Below are 21,894 nucleotides of genomic sequence, written 5' to 3' on the forward strand. Positions count from 1 at the left end.
AATAGAAAATAGTTACATATTTACGATGAGTTTTGACTGTGCGGTATAAGAACGTTTGTTTACATGACACGATGTATATTTACAAAAATTAATTGGTTAATCAAATGATGCTTAACATATTGATGATTTGGTCCCAACCTAACTCTGTGGTTTTCTATGCAGGAACTTTTAAATCATTGCTCAATAAAATCAAGAATATTCGCATATGAAGCGAACGACATTGGGATCTCTTCCTTATTAGGCTTTACGTATTTTTGCATTCACCGAGATTCGCAGTTATAAGTATGTTAAGAATCTGAAACAGATATTTACAAAGTATATGTAAATATAAGTAAAATAATGGCTAAACACTGCGTGAATATTTCGCGCAGAATTTAAGAACACACGTTCATATGATCCATGGTGTTATATCTCTCATTCTCGTTGCTGTAAGGCTTTCTGTTTTCGACTCTCAACCGAATGAAGGAATTCAGCGGAAAATCATTGAAAATTAACTCAGAAAAATTGTAGAAAAACTAATATATTTCATTATAATGATACATGCACCTGAAAAATCAGTAGATAACGTAGACTTAAGAAGGACTACGCTTTCAAAAATCAGTATATACCTATAAGCATGGGTTATTTTTCAAATAACATCCAATGTTAATTTCGGTAACATAGACATCTTCTCAAAAATGCTCATACAAGAGCTGATAGAAATATGTCATTTATTCAATTACCAGTGATGTTAAACAATCCTAGAATTCTTTACCTAAAATATTTACTTAAGAATAGCAGATAACCTTGACTAGTTTAGAAAATTGAAGAAGCTGGACCTGTTCCTGTCGACATAGATATTGTGAAGGTACAAATATATCTTATGAATAATTGATCAAAAGTATAAATATAATGCCACAGAAGTGTAGATCTATGTTACCGACTGATTTTTCAGGTACGTAGGTATACCGTTGCACTAAGAAATATTGTTTATATGTTGAACGGATGATTATAGTGATATTTTTATTAAATAGAAAAAAAAGCGTTTGATTTGTTGGTATGATTTAACATAATCATTTCTATATAAGCCGAATTAAAATGCTTACGCCGATTGAATTTTTATTCTAAGAGTATTCAACATTAGGAATGTTTTCAAAAACAGGAATATTAACAAAAACTAAATTGCGTGAAGTTATTAATAAATTATGCTATTTTTGCTAATCGTGTGCATTTTTATATAATTTTTTCGGATCGATTTTCATCGATTTCCCGTTAAGTTCCTTCATCCGCATAGGGAACCTTGAGGCCGCTCTCTCAACGTTCACCCACACATAGGTACAGACATACAGTTGCCTGCGCGTAAAAAAAGAGCGGGCGCCGTTGTTTCCCTCTCTCTCTCTCGCGCTCATCAAACTGCTCAGTGTCCTTGTGCTGCTGCGTTGAGGGCGGCGACGCTGTCGCCGAGGGCGTCTAACCTTCAAAACCGCGCCCGACTTTACATATTCGTAGTTTGCCAGCATTATTATTTATAAACGCGATTTACCTGTAGCAGTGTATAATACAGTTCGCGTGAAACGAGAGAGAACAACGCCGATCAAGTGGGTGGCGTACGTCTTTACTCGAGTTAATGAGAGAGGGAGAGAGTTAACCGACTCTCTTGCTCTCTAACTGTCTGTCTCTCTGTTGACAATAATTACCCAGGTGTGGTTTTACAGAGTGTATCGTGGAGAAGAAACGAATAAGATTATTGTGTGTAGACGACATAATTCATTTGTTTGTGTGCGTGTACGTTTTGTTTTGATCCAGTGACGATGGTGGTCAGATTGAGAAGAAAACTTTTGGAATGAAGCGTATACATGGGAAATACGTCTATGCACGCTTATAATATATTCGTGGCAGATTCCTATTCTAAAATCAAAATCAATACTGCTTTAAAGGATTTTGATTGTTAAATCCAAGTTTAAATAGCAAGTGCATTTGTTGATACGATTTATCAAAATTGAACCTTAGCTTACGTTGTAATTGTTGGGGAGTATATTTAGTGATTTCGTAGAGGTTTTCCCGATTGAATAATGCCCACACTACTTCTAACAGATATCGTGCGCGGCTCTTACTAAAAAACCCTTCGACGTTGTACATGATTATTCATGGAAACTAATTTTGTTAAGTCGGCTTAGATATTATACTTGTAAAATCAAATCTATGTTGAAGTTGCATTAACCATTCATACACTCGATCATACGTTTATTTTCTTGCAACGACTTGTTTTACGAAAACAGCAACCAACAATCACAAATGGTTGATACATGATGAATAGATATAACCAACACAAGTTCAAAACCGTATCAGTGCTACTGAAGTCGCGATCAAAACAAAACTTACGCTGGCAGTCGGTGCTAAAAGAAAAATCAAAAAAGCAATAGAAATAAAAAAGGATAGGAAAAAAGAATTTATATGGTTCTTTCTGTTGACAGAAACAAAAAAATAGTTATCCAGATCGGTGTTTCGAAGTCGTCAGGTCGCCTAGCGTAGTACAGCGTAGTAGCCGTGCGTTCGCTTAGTCTCGCGCGCGCGCGCGCGTGTGTGTGTGTGGCGGCGGCGGTGGCGGCGGCGGCGGCGGCGGCGGCGGCGGCGGCATCATCAAGTAAAAATGGCGTCCGATAACGAAGCCTCCTGCGTGAGTGACCCAAATTTCGCGGTAATTTGTTCGTTTCTCGAGTGCTTTGGCAAAAGCTGTGGCCTCGAATACCCGGACATCGCACGCCTACAGGAGATGCTTGAGAATTGCCAGGAAGGTTAGTCCTAACTTACATGCTTTGCTTTCTTTACGCTGTGTCTGTCTCTTCGTTTCCCCCTCTCTTCGACTCGGACGTTCTCCGTTCGCGGGTTTTCCCAGTATGTCCTCTACAACGACGCCGATTGCAACGTCCAGGTGTTTAGGCGCTTTTATCAATGTAATCTTTCCCTTTTTTGTTTACGTATCAGTGTTGGCTATTGATTACGGGATGGTACTGCTATGGCACGTGACAGCTTTGGAAAAGCTTCAGCAGTTTTTCCTTTAATTATACCTTATTTTTTTATTCCTCCAATTGATATCAAAAGTTTTTTTACTGATTAATTAGTGTTCGTTTATGTGAAAATAAGAGAAGAGTATGCTTATCTGATTGTGTATCAATATTATTCATTGTCTAAAACATTAGGTCAGCTGTAATGAATTGTTTACATTTACGATTATCATGAAGATATATTAAATACCTTTTGTGATGAGTGACATATTTTTTTAACATCTACTGTTTAATGACCCTCCAATTGTCATTTGTCTCATTCATTTTCTTAACTCTTTGTTTTAACGGTAGATTACAATATAAGGAATATCTATGAAATAGTTATAACAAGTGTATTTTTTCTACAGTTTCACAAGAATTAGTAGATTTACATGTGAAACTCCTGCGCAAAGCAAGAAAAAGTGTGGTCCCAGAAAAATGGGAAAGAGCACTTATCAAGTTCTGCCACACATATTCTAATCAAGATGGTTGGGAACTTGAACGGATAGGATATAAGAAAGCTCTCATAGCTATTAAACTGCGTCTTCTGAAGGTAAAAAATGCTGTTTTTGTACTCAGTGTAGAAAATAAAATATCCCAAGTTACATAATTTTTGGAATGTTTACAGGCTCTATTAGAGGCTCAGTTTGACTTGAATCAAAAATTTAAAACTGAAGTAAATAAGCTATCAGCCACTGAGTTGCGATTAGAACCTTTAGGACGTGACAAATCAGGACTAAATTACTGGTGTCAGCTAGATGAAGAGTGTAATATTCGAGTTTATCGAGAGGACTTGGATGAAGAAAATTGGGAATTGATTGCCAAGTAAGTTTATTCTATCAGTATTTCATAAAATGAAAACATAAAGATTTAGCAAGGATTGTTATTAATTGAACCAATTTATTTTAGAAATCGAGAAGAAATGGTTGCTTTGATAAACAACCTAACAGATGGTGAAGTGGGTGCTATACCAGTTAGCGAAGACAGTAACAGTCTTGAAATATCAGATAAACCAACTATTGATACAGGACAAGAAGAAACCAGTGCATTGAACGGTGATGCTTCAGAATCTGAAAAGCTTGAGAAAATTGTAAAAGAGGCTTCCACAAAACAGTTAGTTAACACAGTAGAAGATAATGAGGAAGGTGATGAAGATGAAGAGGAAGATGAGGATGATGATGAAGAAGGTGAAGATGATGATGAGGAGGAAGAAGAGGAAGAACAGTATCAAGAAAAAGGATTTGTGAAAGAAATAAACAGTAAGATAGTTCAAAGTGACACAAAACCATCAGGTGAAGAGTTAGATAACAAGGTTAAAGCGAAAATGGAAGTAATTAACGAGGTGACAACGCCGAAATTTGAACGATCAGCTCCCGTTGTTGAAGGATCTCTGAAAAAAGAAGAAATATTTGAACAAAAGATCGATAACGTAAAAAACGGAGTAACGATAGACCCACCTAAGGCTATTGAAACGCCTGTTATTACAACTTCCCCCCTCAAACTCGTAAACATCGCTGATTTGAAACAAATGCCAGACAAAAAACCAGAACTACCTGGTATGTACTTAAAATTTAAAAACTTGTAGATTACGTATCTAGGTCGGAAAAGTATTGGTAAGCCTATAGCATGTGTTTGTCAACCTCGGCTTCACCTAGGTTGTAAATTCTCACGTGCAATTGACTTATCAATACTTTCCCGGCCTAGGTATGTAATATACTATTATAAAATTTGTTGCTTGAAATAGGTATTCATTTAGGTAAAGTACCAGTGATAACGGACTCGCCGTATTCAACGTTGATGGATGAGTCAATTATTGGTGGACATACCAAGCTACCAATCAAGCCCATCGATCAATTAGCGGCAAATCTTGTGCGTATACAGACGGAAAAGCTAGAGAAACCAACAAGCAAGCTCGACAAAATTGCTGAAAATTTGGCTAAAAGTCACGCCAATGTTCTACCTAATGGTGAAGAACAACAAATAAGTCACAGAGGCATCGACTTGTCAACATCACCTCGAGGATGGGAATCTGGCTCGAGTAGTAATACTGCTAAATCGGTTGATTTCTTAGGTATGGATCTGTCTAGTCGAAAAGTGTCTAAGCCTCCGGCGGAACTACATCCGTCTTACACGTATCCCGATTATCATCAGCAACAACACAGGGAAATGGATCTCAGCACAAAGAAGAGCACGAGCAAAATGCATTCGACTCTTGTAAGACAATCTATATTTCCTGTTATCTCCAAACAAAGAATAACATAAATTTATACTTGCATTAAAATAATAGTTTATTCTTTACAAATTTTATTTTTAAATTGGCTTGTTTTATTCTTTGGTCATTTTACATTCAGAAGTAAGAAATATTAAACATTTTTTTTGTACATAAAAAAAAGAGAAATATAAAAATTTATGACATAAAACAATTTTCTTCGGCAGCCTCCGTATGATCCAGCTTTCGATGCGCGAACAGCGATGTTGCGCAATCACGTGTCAGCCGCAGACCTAAGCAAGCGTCAACTTCCATACTCAGCGTACGATCTACCGCCAGGTGCAGGAATACCATATCATTTGGCAACTCGCGATACACAGCAACAGCAAAGGCTACCAAGTTACGCAATGCTTCCTGATCCAAGTAAACTAGCTACACTGAGAATGTCAGGCACATCGGTGAAACGAATAATGGAATCCGAAGTTCTGCCGCCGGTTGACGCGTTAAAACGGATGCGTAGTGCCATAGATCCAAGCAAACAGAGGCACGATTGGCGACCTGAAGTCGGCGAAGCTATCGAAGAGCCTGTTATGATGATTCACGGTCAAGGATCTGGTAGTGACTGTGATGCGGGTAATCCTATTGTCGGTGAAGCTATCGAGGAGCCGATCATGTATATCTACGGCGAAGGTTTGGGTCAAGAGTGCGACACTGGCAACCCTGCTGACGAAAACAAACAGGAGGCCGACAGCAGTGGCAAAGAAACACCCGAGGAAGCTTGCAGTAGTGCAGAGTTGAAAAGTCCAACGAAATCTAAATTTAAGCTTGGGGTACAAGTGTTTTTATCAACGTCAACAACTCCTAAAAGAAGCTCTAGATGGGATGTTGGCGGGCCCAAGAAAGCTTCGTCAGACATATCAAATAAGCCTGAGGAAACGACGACATCGCCGCCTAAATTTTTCTTTGGGCCAAACTGTGTGTCGTACAGTGCTTCATCACGGCCCAAGGAAGATAAGCAAGAAAGCAGCAGTAGCGGTAGCATTGTTGAAAAAATTGTTCCTACGCGTGTCAACGATAACGATGAGAAAATGGAATGCGACACAAGCGTTGAGCAGATGGTCGAAGCGGAAACGAGTAACGATGTCAAAAAAAAAGCCTTATTAGACGTACAGAGTTGCGATGAAGCTTCATTAAACGCCGTCAACAAGTTTACAAGTAAGCTTTTTGAAGAATTAGAAGGTGACGTTACGTCTAGCACTGAAGAGAAGCCTAGCGAGTCTTCTGAGATGCCAGAATCGACATCGAAGTTTTATAGTGAAACGGGTGAAGTTGAGGAATCGAAAGATATCTCGGTAGCGGATCAGAGCGATAACGCAGTCACCGGATCGACTGATCAAAAAACGGACGACGTTGCCGATCACTCACGAAGTGTGATTGATGAGGTTGTGATTGAGTCACTTATGCCCGACGATGGCATTGCTAAATCTGGTGATGAATCGATGACGGAGGAATCCAAGTCTAGTACGGAGAAAGTCGAAGAGCCTAATGATATTGAAAATGAATTAGCTGCTATGGATGATGATGAGAAGTCTGTTAAAGAGTTGAAAAAGATAGAGTTGTCTGAAAAGTATGATAAAGACTACTTGGAACTTGAACTTTCAAAGTTGGATGAAGGGAGAAAGAATGACTCACCAGATCTAGAAGCGACGTTGTCGAGTATGGGTGAGGGTACTGATAAACCTTCTAATAGTTTGAGTACCGTTCTTACTGAAGATGCTCCCAACGTAGAAAGTTCTACAAGCAGTGAACCTGAAGTTGCTAATGATGATAATGAATTGTTAAATGAAGTCTTCCAAAGTAAAGAGCCAGCAGACTCTACAACTAGTTTGTTGTCGACATTGGAAAAGGATGATGAACCTACAGAAGGAAAGGGATCTGAACCAGACACAAGTTTGGTATCTAGTTTACAAGATGAGATTGAACAAATACAAGAACAGAAAATGGAAGATAGTTCTACCAGCGATGAACAACTGAAACCAAGTGAATCCAATATTCCTAAACTGAATTTGGATGACATTCTTCCAATTATGGAAACTTCTACACTCAGTCCATCAAGTACTGTGGCAAGAGACTCTGATTTAGCCTTGGATGATACTGTGAAAATGGATGAAACTTTTTCTCTAGAAAATACCTCTAGATTAGTTTCCAGGGATTCTGATTTTTTTACTCCAAAAACACCAAGACACTTTGCATCAGTTTCTAAAATGGACAGAAGTTTTTTAAATCAAAGCACTTCGGAATTTCAAGAACCCACAAGTATTCTGGAAGAAAAATCTGTAGATGCTGATAATTTTATTGCACCAGCAGCTGTGAAAGATGAAGTAAGTTCAGATTTACCACAACCATCCTTACTAACGGAAGAAAATTTAGCTGTAAAGCTAAGAGCCGAAAATATTAACAGCAAGAAAGCCGACGATGACAAGTCAGAAGTATCAAGTTTAATCGTTGAGTGCTCTAGTGTACCAGATGATGATGATAGTTCGGTCGCTGATATAGTGACGGAACCAGATTCACCTGCGGATACATCAATGATTGAAAAACTATCTGGTGATGACAATACAGTTGATGATCTTGTTGAGAATGAGCCAAAAGAAAATGATTTAGGGGTTGATGATGTAAATCTTCCAGTGTATGAAAATTCGATTGAAAAATGTAAAATTAATGATATTAAAGATGGAATTAAAGATCTTATTGAAACAGTTGATCCTGATACTAGTATAAAAGATGAAATTAATGAGGAAACGTCTAGTGCTATTGATAAAATCAAAAAAGAAACGTATAGTAGTATTGACGAGGACATTCCGAAAGATCATACTGTAAAGTCAAGGGTATTAGAAGAAGTAAAAATGTCAGACAGTAAAAATGACGCTGTTGCATCAGAATATAAATCGCTAGTAGCTAATTATGACAGTGATTCAAATGATCTCGACACTCACAAAGCTTTCGACAGTAGTGAAAAAACGGAAAACAAAAATATTATTAAGGAAGAGAAAGTAAACCTTATTACTGCACAGACCGAAAAAATAGAAACCCCAGAAACAGGTCTTACAGAGCACAAAATTGAAAGTTTTGCAGAAGCAATCGATACACCAAACGTAGAAGACAATCAAATTTTAAAAAGAGATGTACCCGAAAAAGTTTGTAAACCAGCAATTGAAGCAGTTGAAGAGTCGAAAGTGGAATTATTCCCCATCAAAGACGAAAGCATAGTAAAGAATAGTGAGACAGAATGTAAAGTTAATGATGCGCATGAAAAAATTGAACCTGTAAATACCTTGAAATTCGAAATGAAAGAAAAACTAAAGAACGACATTCATTTTCTCAATCACCAAAGTAGTAGCTTGGAAATTCTAGATGAAAAGTTAGATATAAATAAATTAGTTAAGGACGACGTCCAGGAGAAATCTTGTTTACAAAATGAAAGGCTGAATGAGCAAAAAGAAAAATTATTTTATGAAGAAAAATTCAATACTACCGAATACAACATCAAATACGATAAAGAAAGTTCAATACTCCAAGTAGCTAAAAAACGTAAAGAAGAAATAAATGATCTTAACACATTATATGATAATAAGCATCAAATCAATGAAATTTCGCCCAAGAATAAAGTGATACCTTCGTATCAAATGGAGATGCCTAATAATTCTATGATACTCGAGAATAAGTTTGACAGTTATAAGTATGAGAAATATGTGGACACAAACGAATTAAAAAACGAGGCAATATTTTCTAAACAAGAAAAATTTTCCACAGAAATTGATGAAAATTGCAGGAATGAAAACTCGAATATTGAAATTGAATTAAAAAAAGATGTCAAAAGGATATTATCTGCTGCTGAATTAGACGATTGTTCTCCTGTGAAAGTGAATCCATGTGAAAGCAGTGTAATCCCGTCGAAAGCATCAAGTAAAATCTCGGAAGAGTTACCAATGGAAACTGAGGATATTCTGGAAAAGGTGGCTAGCAAAGAAATTAAAGAAAAAATAGAGTCTGTATTTATTGAAAAAATGGAAGAGCAAAAACCAATTATAGAAGGTGATAAAACTGCAAAAATGAAAGAGTTAAGTGTTATTCAAGAGAAGATTTTTGAAGATACACTTGTCGAAAACGTATCGTCGGAAGTTTCTACTGATAATGTTCTCGAGACAGAACCTGTAAAAGAAATATTTCCTGAATCGGGGTCGATAAAAGAAATATCTCTGAAGTCTGAGTCTAATAAAGAGCCAATTTTGGAACTGCAGGTAATCGAAGGACAGAGTCCAGAATCACAGCCTGTGAAAGTAAAAATTTCTGAGCCGAAGACAATTGTAGAAAAAATGTCAGGATCACAGCCATTCGAAGAAAAGAATCTTGAGCCGCAGACTATTGAAAAAGTTCCAGAACCGCAGCCACAGCTTATTGAAGAAAAGATTCGTAAACCTCAGTCTGTTGAAGAAAAAATTCTTGAACCAATGGTAATTGAAGAAAGGGTCCCAGGCCCACAGTCTATAGAAGAACAAGTTTCAGAAGCACAATCTATTGATGAAAAAATTTCTGAACCACAAACAATTGTAGGAAAGTTTTCAAAATTTCAGTTCTTTGAAGAGAAAATTTCTGAGCCGCAGATAATTGAAAGAGAGATTCCAGAGCCACATCTTATTCAAGAAGGTGTAGAACCAGTGGTCGAAAAACTTCCAAAGCCAGGGTTGTTTGAAGTAAAGGAGTCCGAAACATTGCTCCAAGAACTTCTGCCACCGGCTAAGTTATTAGTTGAGGAGTCTGCAATAAAAATTGAGGAAGCAAAAAAGCCTCCAGTAACTGAATTAATGGAGCCTGAATCACATGAAGAGCAACCACAATTTCCGGATGAGCCTTCGGAAGCTCAAGAGAAAATACAAACCGAACACAAGCAAGAAAGTATTTTCGAACAAAAAGCTGATGCTGAAGAATCCGATGTCTCAATGGGCATAGACAATGATGAAAGCATGTTCGACGCTCCGCCTACGGACGATCATGATCCACTAGCTGATTCAGAATCCGATGATGCTCCAGCGGCTTTCGTCCATGTAAAAAGCGTTACCGAACTAGCTGGCAAAAACAACGATGCAACGGAGACACCTGTTGAACGAGAGGTTCGGACATCAAGAAAACGACGTAACAGTGGTCCGGCACAGGACTCCAATTGCGAAGACATGAGTGTAATGAGAATGCAAACGGACGAAGACGAGGTCGCAGGTGGTAAAAGAATGAAACTTCGAGCAAAACGATCACCGGATATCGAGCTGCGAAAAAGCGTAGAGAAAAGCAGACAAATCAGTGTTAGCTCCGAAGACGACAGTAAAAAGGAAGCTATAGTCACGGTTGACGAGGAAGCTCAAAAAAGTAAGGAAGGTGAAGAAGGTCAAGACAGAGAAAAGAAGAAATCCTCATCGACGAAAAAAACGAAAGGCCGTCCGAAAGGTCGTAAACGCAAGGGTGCTTTCGCTAAAAGAGCTACTACAAAAAAAGCCGACAATGATGAACCTGCGTCTAAAACAGAAAAGCTCTCAGAAGAATCCACAACTGAAAAGAAAGACGATGCCGAGCGCAAGGAAAAAAAGCAGCGCAAAAAGCGTAACATGTTGCTGGGTCTTGAAATTCCTGCTGATGCCGTGGAAACAACTGATAACGGTGAACCTCCAGTCAGAGCTTCGCGAAGGTTAGCTCAGTTGAGGATCAAGAAGGAAGCTGATAAAAGCAGGGAGGATGAAGCACAGGCTGATGATAAAAAGCATAAAAGAGATAAGCATCATAAGCATGATGGTGAGAAAAAGAAAAGAAAGAAGCAACAACAAGAAAGTGAGGAAGATGCTGCAATGATGAAAGTGAGTTACATTTAAAAATTGTCTAATCCAAGTACATAGAGATATTAGTCCTTCTCATTGTTTAGTGCTTAATATTCATAAAATACTTTCTTAATTAATTTTTATTTCATCGACTCAATCTTTTAAGAATTAAAAGTTAAAGACACGATCACGATATTTTATTATAATAAAATATCGTGATTTTCAGGAACTCGAAGGAAAAGCTAAGAAAAAGCACCGACGCAAGAAGAAGAAGCTCGCGGCAAAGTTTAACGAATCTAATCCATGGAAGAGTTCATCAGGTTCTTCAACAAGTGACGAAGAAGATCATGAAGACGAAATTGAAATTGAGAGCGAAAACGATGAGCTCGTGTTCAAGAGTGATCACGAATTTTCTCCCGAGAGTGACCTTGAGAAAGATGATCAAGAATCTGAGCCACTACGTCGTGCTAGAACAGCTCAAAAACCAAAAAGCGATGAAGAGGATGCAGATGCTGATGAATATGCCTGTCAGAAATGTAACAAAGCTGATCATCCCGAGTGGATACTTCTTTGCGACAGTTGTGATAAAGGTTGGCATTGCTCTTGTTTACGACCGGCCTTGATGCTCATTCCCGAAGGCGATTGGTTCTGCCCGCCTTGTCAGCATCAGAGTCTCGTTGTTAAACTTCAAGAGAGCTTAAAGAACTTCGACGTCTTGACGAAAAAGCACGAGAATGAAATACTAAGGAAGAAGAGGTTAGCGTACGTTGATATCAGCTTAGACAATGTACTGCAAAAAGGCGATGGTAACAGAAAACTGAGGGAATCAAAAGTATCCAGCGGTGATGACGACGACGAAGACGACGACGATGACGATGATGATGATGATGAAGATGATGATGAATCGAGCGAGGAAGGTTCCAGTAGTGAGTCTAGTTCTGGCGAAACTAGTACAGACGAGAGCGAACCTGTGTATCAGTTGAGGGAAAGAAGGTGTGCAACTACATCATATAAATTCAATGAGTTTGACGAAATGATCAACGCTGCTATTGGAGATGAAGTCGAGGCTGTTAAGGTGAGAGAGTTTATAATGTATAACGAGGAAGTTTTATTTGAGCATGTCTTGTCTTATCAATTTAAAATTTTTATCTGAAATTAACAATCAACAATATTAAAAAATAGTATTACTTTCCAAGCAAATCTTATTTATTAAATAGCATAAAAATTCATATGTAGTCTATTTGAAAATCATTTGTTGAATGAATATTTTTAGGGTGCTGGTAATCAAGGTCGAGGTAAAGACATCTCTACAATCGTTAACGCTGAGAAGGAAGAAAAAGCTCTAGAAGCTATGAAACAGTTGAAGGAAGACGAGGATGCACTCGAAGAACCAAAATCAGAGAAAGAAAGCGACGAAGAGTACAAAGTGGAAAAAGAAGAAGAAAACGAGGCTGAGGAAGAAGAAGATGAAGGTCGCGCCGCTAAAAATGCACAAAGACAAAAATTGGCAGCTCGCAAGAAGCATCGTAAACTAAATAGTCTCGACGTCAGTAGCGAAGAAGACGATCCATATAGCGATGAAGACTTTAAAGGATCAACATCAGAGGAAGACGAGGAAGACCTCGACGAGCCTATTAGCTCCGAATACGACAGCGATGACTCAAGCAGCAGAAGGCGTGGAAGACGTAGTTTCAGACCGATAAGGAGGTCTACGAGAACTAGAATGACACGCTACGACGAGGAATTTAGTGAGTACACTCGCTTTTTTCACTTTTAAAATAACGGTTTTAAAGTAAAAGATAGTAATACGACGGCTTTTAAGGAATATTATTGCGATCACGAAATGCAGATAATTTTACAGCGCCATTTACATGCAAATTGTTAATAAAATGAACAACTATTATACATTCGAACTTTACAAGGAAGAAAACTGGCGTTTGATGTAAGCATCAATTTTGGAAATTGTGCACGCGTGAATTGATCGAATCGAACGCTCCGTACGTAATACGTAAACAAGTAAAATCGAGTTGGTGTCGCGCAACACGTGGTAGGATAGCGATAGAAAGTAAAGAGAGTAAAAGGAAAGAGATAGAACGAATGAAAAGAATGGAGAGAAAGAGAGAGAGAAAGAGAGAGAAGAGAGAGAGAGAGAGAGAGAGAGAGAGAGAGAGAGAGAGAGAGAGAGAGAGAGAGAGAGAGAGAGAGAGAGAGAGAGAGAGAGAGAGAGAGAGAGAGAGAGAGAGAGTAGTGAGTGACAATAGTGAGTGAGTAAGCGGCTTAGAGGGCTCTCTTGGCCACTTGCGACACAATAACGTAAAATAAAGAGATAGTTTCATTGCGCGGGAAAACGAGTAACGCCTTTCTTTTCGAGTCCTTCAAGTTTTTTTGATGTTTTTTTTTCTTTTGCAAAAAAGAGGGTTCAGTTAATAACGATCTTGTAAAAATGTCTTTTAGTCGACGATGATAGTGACGACAGCGATCGACCAAAGCGAAAGAAGTCGCGACAAAGTTGGCGCGACGACGAAAGCGAAGAGGAGAGCGAGGAAAGCGACAACTCGTGGAGAGACAAAAAGAAAAGGTTTGAAACCATCAGAAATGCAACAAATTTATCGTCAGCGAGAGTACCGCGTGCTAAACATTATTTATCTTGTGTAGACGGAGAACATCTTCTTCGCGTAAAACAACGACGAAAGTCAAGTCGAGCAGCAAAAAGAAGAAGAAGAGAAAACGTATAATTACTGCCGATAGTGAAGAGGAAGACGAACAAGAGATGCAGTTTGACGAAGTCGCTTCATCCGAGATGACTACTCATGTAGAGTTGCCAGCCCCAGTTGAAGGACCATTAACAATACCGGTACCGCCAGCACAACAGCCTGAACCTGTGCCACAACTCATCGCCGAGATTCCAGAGCAAGTCTCGGAACGTCCAGACATCGAGATGTCGGTAGACGAGGCTGCACTTATAGAACAGGAAATTAAGTTGCAGGAAGTTGAGCCGTTGTCAGCTGCAGCGTTGATTCCCGAGTACGTACCACCTGTTGTCGAGGAAGATGAGAGAAAGAAAAAGAAGGTACAAATTTCGATCAAATTCTATTTAACGGTGCGAGTGCAATGTGAGTGTAATGTGACATGTGCATTTCCATAGGAGGAGAAACCCAAGCAAAAAAAGATACGGCGGAAAGTTATTTATGGCAGGATCCCAGATGAGAGCGAAATGGCTCAAGAGGAAACGACCTTGGGCAGGCGAACACGTGGTCGCAAAATCAGCTATCTCGATGCTATGCCATCTGACAGTGATGAGGCGAGTTTCATTAGATATTCGTTGACTTTTAATGAAAACAACAATGAGAATATCATCAATTATTTTATTCTTTTAAATTATAGGAGTTGAAGAAAGCATTAAGAAAAACAGAAGAGACTGAAGACGAATTCGTTGTTCATGAACATCATGGTATCGACGATGGCGATGAAAAAGATTCTGATTCTGGTAATTTTATGATAAGACTAAGGATTTTTAAAATTAGTTTGATTAAGAATTGACATTGCTTTTATTTTTTAGGAGATGTTTATTCACCAAAACAGCAATCGTTGCGAGCGAAAAACAAATCACCGAAAATGCGCCGAGGCAAAAAGAGTCCCGGTGGAAAAAGGAAATCATTATCAGATGACGGCACACCTAAGCAACGAAAAAAGCCAGGCCCAAAACCTGGCAGTAAAAAACGAGGCAGATCCGGTGACGATTTGTCTGGAATAGATCCTGGTCTCATTAATGACGCAGACATGCTCTCTGGAATGCAGGTTGATGATCCTCAAGGCATGACTGGTGGTGCTGATGGTTAATAGCATAAATCACTTCAATTTTATCTACATATTTTGAGAGAATGCAGCTAAAAAAACTTTTTAGGTTCATTAGCCAGCCTCGGACCATCGGAGTTAGAAGGTTTAGATGAAGATCAAATTGATCAAATGATGATGGAAGATGAAGAGTATGGTAGGCGTCAGCTTGAACTCGCGGCCATTGAAATCGCGAAAAAGAAGAAAAAAGAAGAACGTGAGGCAAAGAAACTCGAAAAAGCACGTCAAAAGGCTCTCGAAATTCTGGCTGCTGAACGTCAAGAGAACATTGAAGGAGCAGACGGTGAAACGCCTAAGAAAAAGAAACGCGGTCGACGAAGCAAAGCTGAAATTCTTGCAGAACAGATGCGCAGGGAGTCAATGGGCCAGGCACCAGAAATTTTATCGCCCGCGATCCCTCAAGGCCCGCCTCCTCCAGTAGTACCTTCTCCTACAGACATTATCGCAGCCACGGCGGCAGTTGTGCCATCAATGCCATCGCATTTACCTTCGGTAATGGATCAGCCCATGTGCGATCAAAGAATGATGGAAAATCCTATGATGGCGATGATGCCAGGAATGAGAGAGGTAAATTACATTATAATTTTTTTATATCAAGTATGTTGACTTTATTTATATTATCTTTATAGTACGATCAAATCTTTTTTCAGATGATGGAAAATCAGTCAATGTTCAATCCAGACGGCGCCATGAAGCCTAAGCGTCGCGGTCGTGGCAAAGGCAAAAAAACGCTTGCGATGGAAGCTGCTCGAGCAGCCGAGGCTGCAGCAAAAGCAGCCGCTGAAGGTGGTATTCTTGGTTTGTCAACGGAGACAAATGCAGAGCTGGCTAAATTGGAGGAAATGCAAACCGGTGTTATGCCAACACCAGGTAGCAGTAATTCCGGCTCGGCACCGTCGACGCCACCAGCAAACGTGCCAGCTTCAAGTCAGCCATCGAATCCTCAGGCTGTGTATCCATCATTGCCACCTCAGGGCCCACCGCAATCTTCAGTTATTACAAGAATGCTGCAATCACAGCCTGTTGGAAGTCCTGTTGGAAGTCCTCAATCATTTACTGCTGCGGCTGCTGCTATGGGACATAAATACTTTGGTGGACCTAATGCTGCTGGTCAAATGATGGTTGGACCTAGGCCTGGCTATGATATGCAAAGTAGAGGTACGTTGATAATAGTCTTATAGAATAATTTTAGAAAACATAAGCAAGTTTGATTTAAAAAAATTGTGTGTTTGTTGGTTTTATTTATTTATTTTTAATGTAGTTGAATAAGGCAGATTCATTTAAGTGTGAATCTCCTAAAGATAATATAGACTTGTACGAAGTCTGGCTTCATTGACGCGAATCACGCATGATAACATCATAGAAATGGAGTAGATAAGGTACTCTCCAGTAATAAAATTATACCGCATCTCCACTCTTACGTATGTGACATTAATTGAAGAATAATTTCAATTTTTGATAATCATAAATTTGATGACGAAATATATAAAAACTCACATAACCCAAGATACATTTTGAATGTTAGATAACTTTCTGAAAAAAAAAATCAAATTTCAAATCATTAAATTGGAATTTGAGTAAGTAGAAATATAATATACGATGCGTATAAAGGTGTTAGACGTTTTGGTCTCGTAATTCGAAGCCTCCGTGGCGCAATTGGTTAGCGCGTTCGGCTGTTAACCGAAAGGTTGGTGGTTCGAGCCCACCCGGGGGCGTTTACTTTTTAATTTTTTTTAATTATCTTTTTTTTTAGAGAGTGGTGCAATTACACACAACTTATTTCAACAATTTTTAATAATCGTCGTAAAATTAGCAAATAATTTAATTCAATAAATAAAATACATTGAGATGTAGGCGTTACATTTACATATGATAAAAATATATTGACTGCTGATAGTTGCGATACTACAAACTTCTTCGTTATTAAAAAGTTAACTAAAAAATGAAACTCTCTTCAGTTCCAGGACGAATCCCATCACCTTACCGCCAGCCAGGACAGCAAGCTTTACCACCACACTTTGCAGCGATGCGGGCTGGCACACCACCAGGCATGCGATTGCGAGTACCTGCGCCACAAATGTATCACACGCCACATCATCCAATGGATCCGTCGCCATCGGGTGGCGGTCCCATCTCGATAAACAATCGTGGTGACCGTAGCTCGCCTCTGACTGGGCCACCTCAAATGATTCCACCCTCTGCTGGCAGTCCATTGGCCAAAGGTGGGCCAACACCACCACCTCCGTACGTTCGTGGCGTTCCAGCTCGATTTGCCGATACACAGATAGCTGCTGGCGCAAGGCATCCACTGCCACCGTTTACCAATACTTCGGTCAATAGTCACACCTTGCAGCAGCCATCGCCTCCTTCAAGTCGCAGTAATTTCTCGCCGTATCATCCGCCACCTCCCAGCTATCATTACGGAGCATATCCGCCACCTCCTCCGATGTCTACGGCTGACGACGCTGCCGCTTACCAAAGCTCGCCGTATGCTAGCTCGGCTGAACAACACTACTCGTCTCCGCAGTCGGACTCTCAACCGCCACCTCCACAAGCTCCACCACAGCAACAAGCACCACCCGCGCGACAGGCAGCTTCGCAAGGTCCATCAGCTCCAAGTCAAGGACCGCCTCAGCAACAAGGTCCAACTGGACCGCCGCAGGTTGCTCATCCTCACGGACCATCTGCACATCATCCGGGACACCCGTACAAACATACTGATGAAGAGGGAAGTGGCGAATTTGGTGGTCTTGTGTCCTACTTCAGTAGTCAACGTGAGGACGATCTCGAGTCGTAGCATGAGTCGGGCCTTGGTCAGGTGCGACGATAAATGAGTGACATTTAGAGGTAGACTGTCGAACGATGATGCGAATACTTCGGTTATACACTCATACACGCACGCGCGCGAGCGCACACGTGCGCGCACTCGCATATAAACCTATATATACTTTTAACGACGACGAACACGTATTGTGCTATATTTTCAATGTTTCTTTTTTTTAACGGAATGACTTTCTCGTCTGATCATCTACGTGACTGATAATCACTGGTATCTGTCAATCTCACGAGACTTACCTACCCGAATTCTAAGCAGCTACGGTTTTGTCCTAAATTTCGGTGATGCGTGTGCGTGCGTGCTTTTTCCTTAAACACGTGATCAAAGAAATCTATTTCTTTTTTTACCAGATCGCGAGCCGATTGATAGGGCGAGAACCGAATAGAGGAATTTCTTTGAACAAGTTATGAATTGTTGTTTTAACGAATGGAAGGAAGTTGCAAACAGATCTGAGAAGGTTCTCCGAACTTTTGTTGCTTTTCTTTCTTTCATTCGTGTACAATCGGATGATGACGTGTGTAAATGGAAATAGTGTATATTTTTTTAATTGGCAAAAAAAAGGATAATAAGTAAAAATGTGAGAAACTGAGCAGCCCGAATTAAGAAATTGCTTCCAAAGCTGTTGCCTAGTAATGTCCTCAACCAGTCAACATGATTGCTTCATAACGGGCGCGTGCTACGTTGTAGGAAGCAGAAAAAATTGAAGAAATTCTTCGCGAAAGCGATGTTGATTTTTATTTTCTCTTTTTTCTCTTCTTAAGCGCTTGTATATATGTAAATACGATGGTAAATCTTTTAGGTAATCTAATATGTATATGTATTGTATACATACAGTCAAGCTGAATAAAAAAAGGTATTTGTTAAGGAAACAAACAAAATTAACAACGCGTCATAGTGCAACGGGCACAAATGTAATATTTAAATGGTAAAAACGGTGGTTTTTAGTGAATGAAAATAAATGGATTGATCACGCGAGAGTGTCATGGCTACAATAGTGTTAAATAAAGACGATGATAATTATTAATATAAACTAACAGTTAAGAATTAACAGGAAAAATGGTGTGAAGACTACTACTATATGATAAATATTTATAACGAAACAAAAAACGTGAAGAATTCAGAATTTATAATAGCCAATAGTATATTGTATTTTACAAATTTTACTTGAATATGCTACGAAGAAGAACGTAAACGACTTACAAGGATGAAAAATACAATTAAATATTAAGGTTATAAAACACACACGCACGTACACATACCCATACATACACACACACACACACACGCGCGCGCGCGCACACGCACACGCACACGCACACTGGATCATAGAGAAAACAGATTATGTATGATTATTATATATAAAAAAAGTGAGTCGAAGAGCACGAGGCTGCTCGATGTGCAATATGTGCCGCTTGTATCGAATTGTCTTTTTGTTAACGACTAATCAAAATATGATAAGATTAGTAATTCGGGTATGAGAGTAATATTTCAATGTAAAGTATTTATATACTACTTTTTTATTCATCAGATTGAACATTATTTAAGTTGTGTTGGTGCTAAACAGTTTTTAATAGAATTTTTGTTTAATTGAATCTATAAAAGTCGAATATGTCAACTCAAAGTAAATTATTCGACTTTTATACAATTTTAAAATTTATTCAAATGCAATTTTCTTTTTATTAAGCTTCATTCTGATGAATAAGTGCGTTTGTTCATTACAATACATTAAATATGCATTTTTCATATTAAATAATTTTCCGGCGAACGAGAAAAAATATAAAACAATAAATCAAATAGATTAGGATTGATAAATAAAAAGTCGTTAATAAGAATCATTTATAAAAATAAAGAAAAAAGTTATATAATAAATGCAAAAAAGGAAAACGTGCATGGCTCTCTCCTGATCTTCGACTGCCTGTGAAACGTTTTTTGTCGAATGGAAATCATGTGTGTTGCGCCACAGAAGATTATATAATAATTATTAAATAATTGAAAAAATCATGTCTGGTTTAGTTATTTCATGCGAGATGTGTGTGTGTGTATATATATATATATATATATATATAGGATAAATAAAAAAGATATTACAATTATTATAGGATTAGCACTGCTTGGTATCTAATTTTCCCGTTCTTTCGAGTGGTGAAAGGATGGAGGAACAAAGGAAAAAGATTATTAAAAAATATATATATAAGAAAGAGTTGCGTGTGAGCAAAGGGAGAAAAATGAAGAAAGATATATGATTTATTAGAGCTAATTTAATAATTTTCACTGCAATTCTCGAGCGTATACGTCAGTTCTGATGTATATAATCTATTTCTTATTTTTTCTCTCATCACGAAATCGACAATTTCTTGGGTTCTTGAGAGTGGCGCCTTGAGAAAATCTTTATTCTGCAAGCGAGCTTCATTCCGAGTTTTATCTTTCCGTTATTGAAAAAATGGTGTTACAAATGAAAAGCTCGCCTTTATTACTTTTCGGGAAGATGCTCGCTCAATTAACGGCGACTTTTCATACATTTGTATAACATGCATTGAAGCGGTGTTGTTTTTGCGAATGCTCGAGGAAACAGTTTTTAGCACAATGATTGTTTGCTTTTAAACTATCGCTTTTAATTGACGTTTTTCGTTTTTTTCCAATCTTATTGCAAGTGACGAATTCCACGCAATAGAAAGTAAATCGTGGTGCAGTTCAGCTTTCCATTTCTCTTTCTTTTCTGTTCGTTTCGGTAAAGGTCTAGACCAAACGCAATTATTATATTACATGTTGTAGCCTAAACATGATCATTTTGTAATAAAAGTAAATATTACAAAATAATATATTACTGTATTAATGCTTTTATTTGGATCCTACACAATCATAAATTATATGTCCAACTTACAGATGCAACGAGCAAATTGCCGATTTTATTATTTATAATAAAATTTGGTCAATTCAATAGCACATATATCAAAGATGAATTTGACATGCAGCATCGGTCTGAGCTCAAGTATGTAGTTATTTTTTATAGCCCTGCGGGCCATAAATCCGCACCTATGGCCCACTTTTTCGGGCGATAAGTACAACATAAGGGCCCGGTACACTGACGGTCTTACACTTACGGCCCGATGGAATGACGGTCTTTTTTTCAATCACGAACGCGCAACCGTATCGATAGTTTTAGGTTAGTTTATAACAGCTTATGTATGTTATATTGACTAATAAAATTTTTCAAGCAAAATTCATTCATTTCAAGGTAATAACAAATTTTGAATTTAAATAACAGCAGTGTAGTATAATTCTAATTTTTAATAATATTGAAATATTTATAATTATTAAACAAATAAAAAAAAATTTTTTAGTTTGAAATAATTTGAAATAATAAATTTACAATCTCAAAAACCTATTGCATTAAAGTTTTCATCTTGTGATATTAGAAAATAAAGCTTATCTTTCAAAATTTACTTTTATTAAACATGCCTTTAACATGCAAAGATATAAAACTATAAAACTTACAAAACTTATACAAAAATATAAAACTTTTATCTAAAAACAATATAGATATATCAAATCTTTATATATGCTATTTCATAAAGACATCTACAAGTTTTTAAAAATCTTATTGAAATCATAAAACTACTTTAAAATATTACTATTTGTGAATTACACAGTACAAGTTAAAAGAAAAAAATTTGATATTATCAAAAATTGAAGAGCGAAGAACTTGAAACTACTGCTTGGAAGAGTGAAGATATAAGTCATGTATATGTATCTATATAAACATGAACACAGATGGCGCCAGGAGAGCGTGTTTTCATGGATCTAACCGCAACCACGTTATTTCATGATTTTTCTTTTAATTTTATTTTTGACTCGGGGGGCTGCGCCCCCCCCCCCCCCCCTCCCCCCGCACCCCTGTACCCCACATGGATGGCGGATTTATGTCCCTCGGGGCTATAAAATAGTAAACGATACTCGGACGCTAAGTGACATTTAAAGGCCCGGCGTTTGGCGCCCTCGCTGGCGCTTGGGCCCAAACTCGCCGGGCCATTAAGTGTCACTTATCGCCCTTGTATCGTTAATTACTATTATTACGCCAAGTTTATTTACTATCTGTCTAACACAATC

The 21,894-nt window shown here is 38.3% G+C and overlaps 1 protein-coding gene and 1 non-coding gene across 4 annotated transcripts; both read left to right on the forward strand.

Annotated features, from left to right (window-relative positions):
• Positions 1-1,649: 1,649 nt before the first annotated feature.
• Positions 1,650-20,560, forward strand: LOC131668534 (titin homolog). Of its 3 annotated transcripts, none has more exons than XM_058942810.1 (17): positions 1,650-1,680; positions 2,454-2,774; positions 3,392-3,576; positions 3,652-3,848; positions 3,933-4,579; positions 4,768-5,237; positions 5,460-11,135; positions 11,323-12,171; positions 12,370-12,844; positions 13,551-13,674; positions 13,752-14,166; positions 14,242-14,397; positions 14,481-14,583; positions 14,656-14,931; positions 15,001-15,518; positions 15,602-16,109; positions 16,910-20,560. In XM_058942810.1, the coding sequence occupies exons 2-17, from the start codon at positions 2,630-2,632 to the stop codon at positions 17,746-17,748; spliced, it is 11,583 nt and encodes a 3,860-aa protein (XP_058798793.1). In that variant the 5' UTR covers positions 1,650-1,680; positions 2,454-2,629; the 3' UTR covers positions 17,749-20,560. The 3 variants fall into 3 exon arrangements, with proteins under 3 accessions (XP_058798793.1, XP_058798794.1, XP_058798795.1); XM_058942811.1 differs by having other exon boundaries at positions 4,780-5,237; XM_058942812.1 differs by having other exon boundaries at positions 4,786-5,237.
• On the forward strand, positions 16,593-16,666 carry Trnan-guu (transfer RNA asparagine (anticodon GUU)). Its single transcript has one exon. It is a non-coding gene; the product is annotated as a tRNA-Asn (tRNA).
• Positions 20,561-21,894: the final 1,334 nt, after the last annotated feature.

This window comes from Phymastichus coffea, unplaced genomic scaffold, assembly GCF_024137745.1.
Source record: "Phymastichus coffea isolate CEN01 unplaced genomic scaffold, Cenicafe_Pcof_1.1 PCOF00078, whole genome shotgun sequence".
Lineage (NCBI taxonomy): Eukaryota > Metazoa > Arthropoda > Insecta > Hymenoptera > Eulophidae > Phymastichus > Phymastichus coffea.

What these genes read in the sequence shown, in the direction of transcription:
- LOC131668534 (XM_058942810.1), top strand. Translation starts at nt 2,630, where the DNA reads ATGGCGTCCGATAACGAAGCCTCCTGCGTGAGTGACCCAAATTTCGCG. An exon ending in GCTTGAGAATTGCCAGGAAG is followed by an intron (nt 2,775 to 3,391) that starts GTTAGTCCTAAC and finishes TTTTTTCTACAG; the next exon opens with TTTCACAAGAATTAGTAGAT. An exon ending in ATGAAGTCGAGGCTGTTAAG is followed by an intron (nt 12,172 to 12,369) that starts GTGAGAGAGTTT and finishes GAATATTTTTAG; the next exon opens with GGTGCTGGTAATCAAGGTCG.